Source organism: Salvelinus fontinalis, chromosome 26 (genome assembly GCF_029448725.1).
Source record: "Salvelinus fontinalis isolate EN_2023a chromosome 26, ASM2944872v1, whole genome shotgun sequence".
NCBI lineage: Eukaryota > Metazoa > Chordata > Actinopteri > Salmoniformes > Salmonidae > Salvelinus > Salvelinus fontinalis.
The window spans coordinates 16,859,606-16,871,758 of record NC_074690.1 but is presented as its reverse complement, the minus strand read 5'-3'; the positions used below and the strand labels follow the sequence as shown (position 1 = coordinate 16,871,758).

The following is a 12,153-nucleotide window of genomic DNA, read 5'->3' as shown; positions in this document are numbered from 1 at the left end:
CTGTACGGGGGCAGTGTCCATTCAGTGGTGCTGAATGGCACGCGAGGCCTTAATGTGTAGATTTTCCTTTTGTATTTTACGATTTTCTTAATTCTTTGGTCGAGTTTGTCTTCATGCGTCCTTTTGTCAATTGTAGGCCTAAGTAAATAATTTTATGTATGCCTTTTATTTCAATGCATGTGTTGGAATTATCTAGCATAGTTTATATTCGCAGTCCACGGTTTAATGCTCCGGTTACTTTCACATTGATGTCGGTTTTTGAATTCGGCCTTGAGACCTGATAGCATATGTATGTGTCCATTTCATGTTGCACTGTTCGCTCTGTTTCACAAGTAAAGTAGTATGTATAAGGTTCAGTAGTACATTCTACACGCCATTCCACAGAGATTTAAACCTAATATTGCGGTGATAATTAATGTGTGGGGTCATTTGTTTGTTCTTGCTGTTCTCCAAATAGCATTTTAGTTTGTAAATGATGTAGGCTAGAACTACATTAAAGTGTGTGTATTTCTAGAAACCCCACATTACCAGACCCAGAGTTTAGCTGACTGCCGTCACTGATCTGATGCATCTACACCACCCTTTAGGTGAGCAAGACATCTGTTTCTCCACTCCTGGACTTTATTATAACGTGTTAATGTTGTAACTTACCTCTGTGCTGCTAGGGGTTGTTTCAATATTGGTTTCTAAATTATGACTCAACATTCCTACCTATTTATAAAAATGTATCATCTGACCAAAGATGGTCACAGACTGTGGCACTGCCAGTGATGAGATCAGATATCCAATTTCGACAACTCCACCCCCCCCCGTCAATCAATCTTGGTTTGGTCAGGTCACCTTCACGTCCCATAATAACCACAGAGGGTGGCTGGTCATTTATTACACCAGTGTCATCTACATTATTGCACGTCTTAGAATGGCGCTGCAATGTATAGCAGCCATTTTACGGGATCCTGACCAATTCGACAATTGTTTAGTTTTTTTGCTCCATGTTCTCTGTATTGTTGGGAAGGTCTCCCATAAGTAAGCATTTCACTGTTCGTCTACCTACGCCTGTTGTTTTACGAAGCATGTGACTAACACAATTCAAGTTAACTTCATAGCGAAAACATTTTGCTGACGGAAGACGAGCGTTTCATTTTGGACAAGTGCATTAAGTCCCTTTTGGTGAACGCACCAATTTGTAAGTCGCTCTGGATAAGAGCGTCTGCTAAATGACTTAAATGTAATGTAAATGTTAAGTTTTGTCCGCTTTCTTCTGTTTGGCATCTAAGGAATAGGACCCAGAGACAAGGCTCGGAATTTACAGGAAGCCTGATCTGTTCTCCATCTTCGACACTACCTGGTTGTGTTCCAGTATAAGTGGGCAAGGTTTCATTTCAGGGTGCTGTACATTTCGGGGCAGCAGTGGTTAGATCATTGGGCCAGTAAGCGAAATGTTGCTAGATCGAATCCCTGAACCGACAAGGTACAAATCTGTCCTTCTGCCTCTGATCAAGGCAGTTAACCCACTGTTCCTAGGCCGTAATTCTAAATAAGAATTTGTTCTTAACTGACTTGCCTAGTTAAAAAAAGTAGTCTGACTCACCATGTCTTTTTCCCACCACATTTTAGACACTGGCATAGTTTTGCTGTTCTAAAGTAGCTGATATACTGAGGTATTTTATTTTACAAATCTGACTGATTACACACCCATTTTTAAACTTAAAGACTATTCTTCAAAGCCACTGTTCCATTTACCAACAGTAAATGTCAGTAAGACAGGTAATATGATGTTACTGTATTGTGTTATAAGTGCAGTTTTCATAACTATATGTAACCAGGACCAAAAAAATGGGCCCTAGTGGGGTTCAGGTCATGTGGGCAGGAAACCCCCATCTCTGCGTGGTAAAGGTAGAAGTAAACAGCAACACAATCAAGACACGTTCCTCTACCAGCTTTATGATCCATTTGCACTGTGAACACATAACATTCGCCATCATTCCTTTCATTTGCACCACACAAAAAAACACTTGGGAGCAAAGGCTGGAATTGACTGTCTGAAAAATGTGAACATATCAATCCCACATATGCATCAATAAGAGAATAGCTTTTTTGATTTTCTTCAAAGTCTGTTCAGAAAGTTTGGCTCTTATATCATATATACATTTGGATCGCATGGAACATCATTCAGATGCTACAGGGCTGCATCATAGTGCCCAAAAGCAGCGCCATTGAGGACCGCCACCATTTTTAAGTAGTCAACTTGGGACTTCCTGTGTCTTAAGGAAGGATTGCAAAATCCATCCAGGTCACCAGAAGGGATCAGCAAATTAATTTAGCTGGTGAGCAAACATTCCATAACTGCAGGTGGCAGTAAATCAACCTTGGCCTTGTTCAAACACACTCCAGGTGGCACTGTGTACCTTTTGTTTACCAACTCAGAAGTAGTAGATTAAGAAAATGGACTACTTCAAAATGGAGATGGAATCAATGGCACTGCCTGTGCAATTTGACACCATAATAACAGAAACAAAGAGCCCTCTATAATTCTCTATGGGCTGCCTACCTACACTCTGTCAAACTGGGTTTCAGTCACAAATGGCACCATATTCCATTCATAGTGCACTACCTTTGACCAGGGCCCTGTGTTTAGACAATGCGTAGACAAAGTAGTGCGCTATATTTGGAGTAGGGTGCCATTTGAGAGGCAGCCTGGGGGGTGGTACCTTTATTAAGAAAGTAAAAACACAGGAAAATGAATCTGACCGAGGTCTCATATCCAGTGATTTTAATTTGCACCACCAGATTTCCAGAGGGCTTCTTAGCCAGCTCATGTTTCACATGGAATGTACAGGATTAATTTCACAAAGGAAATAGTACGAGGAGAGGTTTCTTCTCTCACCTCCATCTATCCATCCCCCCTCGTCCGCTCTCTCTCTCCATCTCGCTCTCTCTTCAACCTCGGTCTCCACAGTAAGATGCTCTGATGTTAGAAAATAGTTGATATAGTTCTTTTTTTTTTTTAACATTAGAACTTGAAAAAACATTGGAAGCTCCAACTTCCCCTCCCCATGTCCAGAGTGACATACTGAATCTGCTGCTTGTAACTATAGAGACCAGGTAGAAGGTATTTTCCTGAAGGACAATCTGAACACGGGGGCTTTTTCTGGGAGCCCAAAGTGCTAGCCCAGTCTCTTCTAGAGGTAGTCCTGGTAGGGAGGAGGAAGGGGGGGGGGGGGGGGGGGGCAGGTTTGTGGCAGGGGGTTTATAAATGCCTTGACGGGACCTGTGGAGGAAGGAGGCCGCGGTCCAGGCTCAGAACCTCAGGTGGGACTTGTGTTTCACCATGTATCTGTAGGTGGAACAGGACGAGAACAACTGGTCAGTAGGAGCTCATGCATTCTACAATGTCATCTTATTCAAATATACTGTACATCCCAACTGTGTCTAACCCCAGAGAACATTTACAGATAGATTATTTAGCTACATGTATACGAGTGCTGACATTTACAATAACCCATCTACACAGAAATCTTCATTCCACTTTCTTCCCCTTCAGTAATTTCCCCCAGACATTTTATTGAAAATATATCCCAGATTAGAAGGAGGGGAGAGTACATGACAGAGGATGTGGGTTTAATTTCAACCCCATTGCGTCATGAGCATACATGTGCACCAATGTGCTTTGAAGAACACACCTGTCGAGGGTCTCCCAGAACTTCAGAAATATGGGCCGGTCGAGATGGCGCTTGTGGTGGCTCAGCTCCAACACGGTGACATCCCACTTCTGAACGTTGGGATCCATCTTCTGCTCATCATACTTCAGATGAAAGGCTCTTACTGCAGGGCGACCACAACCACACACGGTTAATTAGGTAGGACCAATACTAGTTGAGACTTGGGTTGTACAGGTTAGCTTGCAAATATACATTAACCTAAATCCAGTTCATTGAACAGGTATAACAGGTTAGGAGCCAAAGACCCGTATGGGTGGCACTAACTGGGTAACCATACTAATTACCAGTAGTTACCTGCAACAAGAAATTCAATTACCTTGTCAAAAATGCTACCCGTGTGTATAACAGCAAGAGAAATGGGAGGAATCTCACTTTTAGCAAAAATGTCCACAGGAGATCCGTCAGGCAACAGCCAAGGCCAACCTTTGAACTGCCAGGCAGGGCCCTGCACGAACACAGCCACCACACGATCCCTGCACAACAAAAAGTCAATATCAACTTTCTAACCCTGGCAGACATTCTGATTGCAGATTGCGGGTGAATTTTTCGTGGGCGGGGGAACCGAGCGTTGGGCCAGTGACCGGAAGGTTGCAGGTTCGCATCCCCGAGCTGACTAGGTGAAAAGAATCTGTCGATGGGCTCGAGCAAGGCACTTAACCCTAATGGCTCCAGGGTCGTAGTTGATAACGGCAGACCCTGGCCATGACCCAACTCACCAAAAAGGCGGCTAAGGGGGAGTTGAAATATGCAAAACAAACTAAAAACATATCCAATTCACACATGCGTAGTAACACACACTTGCACATGTGTGAATTAGAACAAATATAAGGACCCACCAAATTAAACTGTGGTTTGAGCCATGAATGCTGATCGGCTGACAGCCATGGTATATCAGACCATGGAAAAAACTTTTATTTTTACTTCTCTAAATACATTGGTAACCAGTTTATTATAGCAATAAGGCACCTCAGGGTTATATTTAAATATAAACACAAACCCAATAGACAAATAATACAACATGTCACTGTACTGAATGTGTGTAGTCCAGTAAAAATGGCAGTACACATTGTAAGCCAGATTTAGAGGAAAGTCATTTGTAAACTTTTGAGGGGCTGGTTGCTAAAGTGGTGTAGCAGTATGTGGATGTAGGGTACTTTCAAGTACAGCCAAGCATTACAACAATGTTGTCAGGTACTGTCGATCATATAAACTCAGGAAAAAAAGAAAAGTCCCTTTTCAGGACCCTGTCTTTCAAAGATAATTCATAAAAATCCAATTAACTTCACAGATCTTCATTGTAAAGGGTTTAAACACTGTTTCCCATGCTTGTTCAATGAACCATAAACAATTAATGAACATGCACCTGTGGAACGGTCGTTAAGACACTAAAAGCTTACAGACGGTAGGCAATTAAGGTCACAGTTATGACACTAAAGAGGCCTTTCTACAGACTCCAAAAGAAAGATGCCCAGGGTCCCTGCTCATCTGCGCAAATGTGCCTTAGGCATGCTGCAAGGAGGCATGAGGACTGCAGATGTGGCCAGGGCAATAAATTGCATTGTCCGTACTATGAGACGCCTAAGACAGCGCTACAGGGAGACAGGACGGACAGCTGATAGTCCTCGCAGTGGCGGACCACGCGTAACACCTGCACAGGATCGGTACATCCGAACATCACACCTGCGGGACAGGTACAGGATGGCAACCACTGCCCGAGTGACACCAGGAACACACCAGGAACGCACAATCCCTCCATCAGTGCTCAGACTCTCCGCAATAGGCTGAGAGATGTTGGACTGAGGGCTTGTAGGCTTGTTGTAAGGCAGGTCCTCACCAGACGTCGCCTATGGGCAGAAATCCACTGTCGCTGGAGCAGACAGGACTAGCAAAAAGTGCTCTTCACTGACGAGTCACGGTTTTGTCTCACCAGGGGTGATGGTCGGATTCGCATTTATCGTCGAAGGAATGAGCGTTACACCGAGGCCTGTACTCTGGAGCGGGATCGATTTGGAAGTGGAGGGTCCGTCATGGTCTGGGGAAGTGTCACAGCATCATCGGACTGAGCTTGTTGTCATTGCAGGCAATCTCAACGCTGTGCATTAAAGGGAAGATATCCTCCTCCCTCATGTGGTACCCGTGTCCTGCAGGCTCATCCTGACATGACCCTCCAGCATGACAATGCCACCAGCCATACTGCTCGTTCTGTGCGTGATTTCCTGCAAGACAGGAATGTCAGTGTTCTGCCATGGCCAGCGAAGAGCCCAGATCTCAATGCCATTGAGCATGTCTGGGACCTGTTGGATCGGAGGGTGAGGGCTAGGGCCATTCCCATCAGAAAAGTCTGGGAACTTGCAGGCGCCTTGGTGGGAGAGTGGGGTAACATTTCACAGCAAAAACAGGCACATCTGGTGCAGTCCACGAGGAGGAGATGCACTGCAGTACTTAATGCAACTGGTGGCCACACCAGATACTGACTGTTACTTTTGACCCCCCCCCCCCATGTCCACATGTCTGTGGAACTTGTTCAGTTAATGTCTCAGTTGTTAAATCTCATGTTAACACAAATTTGCTGAAAAGAAACGCAGTTGACAGTGAGAGGACGTTTCTTTTTTTTCTCCTGAGTTTAGTACCATGTACATACTGTAAGATACCATCACTTATCGGCAAGTATTACCATGTGGCAATTTTTTGGGGACTATGACAACCATGGGTCGCATTAAAATTGGCACAGGCCACATCTGGCCCAGGGGCCTTAAGTTTGAGACTCCCGGTGCACGGCTACTCAAACAAGACAAGCTGCCTACTGCGGCTGCTTGCTTCCAGTTCTCAGGCCACAAGACACCAAGCCCCTCAAGCAGGCAAGCACACAGCTCGTCCATGCTCTTTATTCTCTCAGCATGCTGTCGAATTCATGCACTCAACATATTCTTCCAAAACAAAAACGATGGTGCTTTCCACGTTGCTTCTAAATATGAGTCCACATGTTCTCTATTATAGTATTAGTTTGTGCATCTTGCTCTATGCAAAACATAGGTTAGTTAAAGGAAGCTGGTATGTGCCTAAAATAATGTTAAATCGCTAACTAAATGCCATTTAGCTAAATGTCCTAGCTAGGGCAAAGCAAACGTTAGCTCTAATACAGGTTGGTACCAGTGGTGTAGATGAGCATGTTTGTGCAACAGCAGTTCTGAATCTTTTATTCAAATGTGATTAGGGTCCCCTGGGAAACACTGACCAACATTTTGGTTCCTACCCTGACATAACTCCTACCTGGCTTTTTCCATTTGTTGTCATGCCAAATACCAACCATAGAATAATCATTATATTTCTATTACTCAAACAGTTCACAAGTCAAATAGCAATATTTGGTAGAAAAATTGCAATTCGATTTGCTCAAATCGTGCAACCCTACTAACAACCTGGTATCATTACCAGTATATGCAAACATTTTGTGGGTATGGCACAGAAAGTAAAATGGATACCTTCAAAATATGTGCTTCAAAAGTAAGTATAATTCATATAGGCCCAAAGTAGGCAATATCTCAATCAACTAGAAACATCTATTTTTCTGGTGCTCCTACATTTGTGTGGTGCTCCTAACTTTTCTAAGTTAGGAGCACCAGTGCTACTAATGATTTTTTAAAATTTAGAGCCCTGTGTAGTCCTGTACAGTCCTGGTGACTCAGTCCTACTGAGTACAATGCATGTGTGGACGACAATGAACCGTCATGTACGGTCCTGGTGACGATACAGAGTGGAACATATGTATGGAAGATGACAAATGATCATGTCTGGTGACTCACCAGTCCTGCGGTGCTAGTTTGAGGGGCTGGTCAATAACCCTATAGGGCACAGTGACGCTGAGCGTTGCCCCACCGGGCTGTATCTGGTCCTTACGTCTCTGGAGCAGCACCTCGTTGTCCCGCTGGATGCCCTGCTTCTTCTTCTCCTCTGGCGTCACAAACCTGACAGACGGAGGGAGGGGCAATGAAAAAATAAACATGTTGGTTAATATCAATTCAGTATGAGAGGACGTCAGAAAGCAGGAATTACGGATTCCTGAGAAATCTTATCACTGACGCATGTATAACCAAGTTCAAGGATGCATTACTGTTATCAACTGTTCTTCAGAAAGGGGGGCAAAGCTAAAAATAAGTATTTTTTGGGACAATGAAGGTGACAGAGCTTTATGGATATACGCAAATCTCAAAGGCATAAATCTAATAATGAAGTTGTGTTTTTGGAATTTATTTTATACATATGAATAATTGGTAGTAGTGGTCCCAAGAGGACAGATGTTGACAACTTGGGTGTGATAAGATCAAGTTACTAAGTAATGAAATAATGAAGTCTTATTATTCATTTCCAGCACAGATTTTATTTTTAGCCCAGTCTGAATGGTTTCCACTTGGCCGTCATTCGTTCCAGCCTCTGCCTTCAAAGCCCTCCATTGTCTCCCTAGTACGCTAACTACAAAAAAACAAGTCCCATCTTCTCCCAGTCACACTAAAGACATCCCCCGTAGGGTTGTTTTGAAACTTAGCAGCTGCTAGCCTCTCCATACACAAAACACGGTGTACCGTGAGGTCCCTGGCAATTCGCAGCCCTAGTAGTTAACGTATCAAAAATGTCAATAAGTCATTTTTGACCAAATTTGCAGCTCCCGCTCTTTCGTTTTGTAGGGCAGTATTGGAGAACCAGTTTCTTGACCTAATTATGTTTATTCTCTTTGACGATAAAGGCCAATAATAAGCGCTCATTTTCTTTTACCAAAAGTAATTCCCACCCCCTATTAAAACACCCTGTTTTTAAATGTAACCGGACACTATGACCTCAGGCAACAGGCTGGCTTAGTAGCCAACAGCTATGTGCAGCAATGTTTAGAAGGAGCTGTCATGTCTTCGCAGAGCTGGGGGCGTTTATAAAGAGCTGTCATGTATTCGCAGAGCAGGGGGTGGGTAGCTAGACCCTGTGTTCTGCCGTCAGAACCCTGGTTATAGCTCTCCCTCCACCTCCATGCTGCTCATCCACACAGCCAGAGCCACCGCCATCTTATGACGTCCAGTGATTTATGACGCCAATTAAACTGCAAAATAGCAATTACTCCACTCATGTGCGTCTGTGTGTGTGTACGCACCTTCAATGAACCCGCCGGTGTATTTCACCTTCGTGAGGTGTGGAGGTGGCGAACAATGGCATTGCAGAGGGTTTCATTGTTTAAGCCTCAGTCGTGAAGTACTGTTATTAATCAAATAAGAATGTGTATTTTTCTTGGCTAAAACTCAACTTAATGCCATGTACCTTAAACTTTTACCACTTAGACAAATGCTTGTGCACATTTCAACAGATAGGGGTTTGACTGAGTCAAACACCTGCTTCCTATTTAGCACTTTATGCTCGATGTATTTGTACAAAGCAGAAGACAATTAAAATTATTAATAATGACCAACACCCAGCACCACAAATAGTTGCATAAATACTGTGCGTGTATTGATGATGACTTACCAGGGTTGAACACCAAAAGGATTTATCAACGTTTTTCCCTGTAGACAGACACACACACAATACTTACTTGAGGTCCTGCAGGAGGTCCTTGGCATTGAGCATGGTGATGAGGGATGTGGTGGCTGCTGGGATGATGACGATGGGAGTCCTAGAGCCTGCAATGAAACAGGAGCACAATATGCATTAGTTCATATATTTCCATTTAACAACATTCATCAATAACACACACACACACACACACATAGCAGTACTTACCCTTCTTTTGATTTGGTGGGGGTCTGGCTTGGGAAACTGCAGGGAGAAGGAGACAACATATGAAATGTGTTAGAGGACACAGCTCTGGCTTCTATTCAGCTTTCAACAGAAAGCCATAGACCAGGTAAAGCCAATGCACTGCTTTAGTGAGCCAATTTCTAAAAAAAACTTCATGGCGTTGGCTTACTGAAGACACATTATCAAACCAATGTACTGCTGTCCTGTTTACCGATTTCAGTTTCACTTGTTCGTTCCGAAACACGACCTATAGCTATTTTTTTTGTCTCTGTGTGTTTAGAGGCTTGGATACAATGACTAGCGAGCAGCTGCTTTAGTATGTTTCCTGTATTTCACTATAGCAAAGCAGCTCTTACTATAGTTTATTGTATAGTTAAAGGGCCCATATTCACAAAGAGTCTCAGATTATGAGCGCTGATCTAGGATCAGGTCACCAACTGTTCATATAATTACATTCATTCTTCTCTGAAAGGCAAAACTGATCCTATATAAGCACTCCAACTCTGAGACTCTGAATATAGGCCCAGATCTCATCCAACAGAGCCATGTGTGTCATCGGAGGCTTCCAAACATAGAATTTCCTCTTCGGTTTTAACAGCTTGCATCTCTTTAACACCAAGAACAGACAAAACAGCATTGATTCTGCCCAAGATACATTTATGCTGGTTGTTGCCTTGATTATTAATATATTTTGTGACAGAGTTGAGACACGGTTGCATTAATGCAAAGCATAAAAAATAAAAAAACGAATTAGCAAAAAAGGACATTGAAATGTGTGGTTCACAAAACAAATTAAAAAGTCAAGTTGTCATTAAAGGGACATAACACTCAATGTTTCATAACTCAAAAGCGATCCTCTTGAGTTAAGTCCACAACCCAGGCCATGTTTGAACATGATGCAGTTATATGCCACTATCCAAAATGAATGGAAAGGATAAGCACCATGTAATTTCCAGACTCATTTTTTCGGGATTAGAGACAGCTGGGTCTACACATTCAATGGCGTGAGATGTGGACACATCTTGAAGTTAGACTGTATAGTGACATTGAATTCCTTCCTGTTTTGAGACTAGAAAAAGTAACAACCCTTTTAAACTAATGTGTTGTGTACGGTGGTGAGTTCCTTAAAGCTGAATTTCAGCATTCCTTCCTCCAGGCCAGTGTTTGTGACATCTGCTACTTTATCAAACTGAGCTCATCTATTAATCTACATCAGCGGTGCGGTGGAAAATGTGTCACATTCTGGCTGTCAGGCTATCGCTCACAACATGGACGGATGTCACACACACACACCGAACGTGACTTTTCCTCCACACAGCCACGCCGAATGTCAGAACTGGATAGCAGAACAAACTTGCAATCAAGGGCCTGAGCGGTGACCTCGAGCTTCGGACCTCATGTCTGCTCTGCACTTCCCCCATAAATGATTTGGGTGGAAACAATGACGGACGCTTGATGACAGCTGCCAAACACTGGTCTGACGGCGCTCCTTGGGGGACTTTGGCTTTTGGTGAAGGTGTGCAACCTTGAAGCAATTGACAGTTGTCCCATGAAAGGTTTTGAAAAGAGTATCCAAAGACAGGGGTTAAAGCAACAACAAAAATCCCAAGACTGAAACTTATGTCGATCTCAGATCGATTGTCTGGGGCCAAGTTACTCTCCACGTTCATGTAAGAAAGTCATGACAAGCATGCTTTTAGGGAAAGATGATAATTCTGTACATGTATTAAACTGCAAGTTGACCAATTTCAGTCCCCTTGTTGGGGGGGGGGGGGGGGGGGTAATTTTTATGTAGGAGGACTGGTGACTTTTTATAAAGGACATTCTACTCAAATTAATAAATATTATGCTGACACCATCTAAATTATAATTTCCACCTCCAGAAATGGTCCAAATAACATTAGTAAAAAAAACGAAACATTATTTTAAAATAATGGAAATAGCCTACACATGGTCTAAATTATCAGATGTGCTATTAGCAATAAGCAACAACACCTGTATCCCAACTGATTAAGCAGTGGCTATAAAATGTACAAGGACAAACCCCATGCTAAAGCCAATCGGCATTAACCCCATTGGACACAATTGTTATGATTCCAAATTATTAGTATTTTATTATGATATAAATAATTATCCACTCAAACATTTATTACAAAGTAAATATATTTCATAGAACAGACATGCTTCTGTCTGTATTAGGCTATCCCCCCCAATCGATTTGCTCTCTGGGCCCACCGGGAAGGCGGGGTTTGTACCTTCAGACATGAAGTGGTTCAAAATGGTAACAGCTGGCCTTCCCGGCACGCAAGGCAGCTGAATCAGGTGCACCTACCACCAACAGCCAGAGACCCCAATTTGTTTTGCGGCTTTATTGTTTTAATTTAAAAAAAAAAAAAAATAATTTAATGTTTGGCAATCGAATAGGAAAGCAATTGACCGGTTTGTGACCACTACTCTAGAAAGTTGAGTGAAGTTCAAACTCGTGTTTCTCTCCGTGGGCTGATATATTTCTTCTGCGAGGCAGTCCCAGGGGAGGCTACTGCTTAGAGGGAACATTGAGTACAGGGCATGCAGGCCAGCCCATTAACAATGTTCTCCATTCAACCAATAATGAGAGGGCTTTGAATCACACACCATGTTATGAGTCCAGCAT

General features: G+C 43.0%; 1 protein-coding gene across 1 annotated transcript in view; it reads right to left on the bottom strand.

The window, feature by feature from the left end:
- Positions 1-1,924: 1,924 nt before the first annotated feature.
- The window catches only part of cdc73 (cell division cycle 73, Paf1/RNA polymerase II complex component, homolog (S. cerevisiae)), a 37,549-nt gene continuing 27,320 nt past the window's right edge, over positions 1,925-12,153 (bottom strand). Inside the window, exons 12-17 of the mRNA XM_055882715.1 lie at positions 9,483-9,518; positions 9,295-9,382; positions 7,526-7,687; positions 4,095-4,195; positions 3,684-3,825; positions 1,925-3,337 (exon numbers count right to left, since the gene is read on the bottom strand). Coding sequence (XP_055738690.1) covers positions 3,301-3,337; positions 3,684-3,825; positions 4,095-4,195; positions 7,526-7,687; positions 9,295-9,382; positions 9,483-9,518 — 566 coding nt within the window. The 3' untranslated portion in view covers positions 1,925-3,300. The remainder of the gene's footprint in view (positions 3,338-3,683; positions 3,826-4,094; positions 4,196-7,525; positions 7,688-9,294; positions 9,383-9,482; positions 9,519-12,153) is intronic.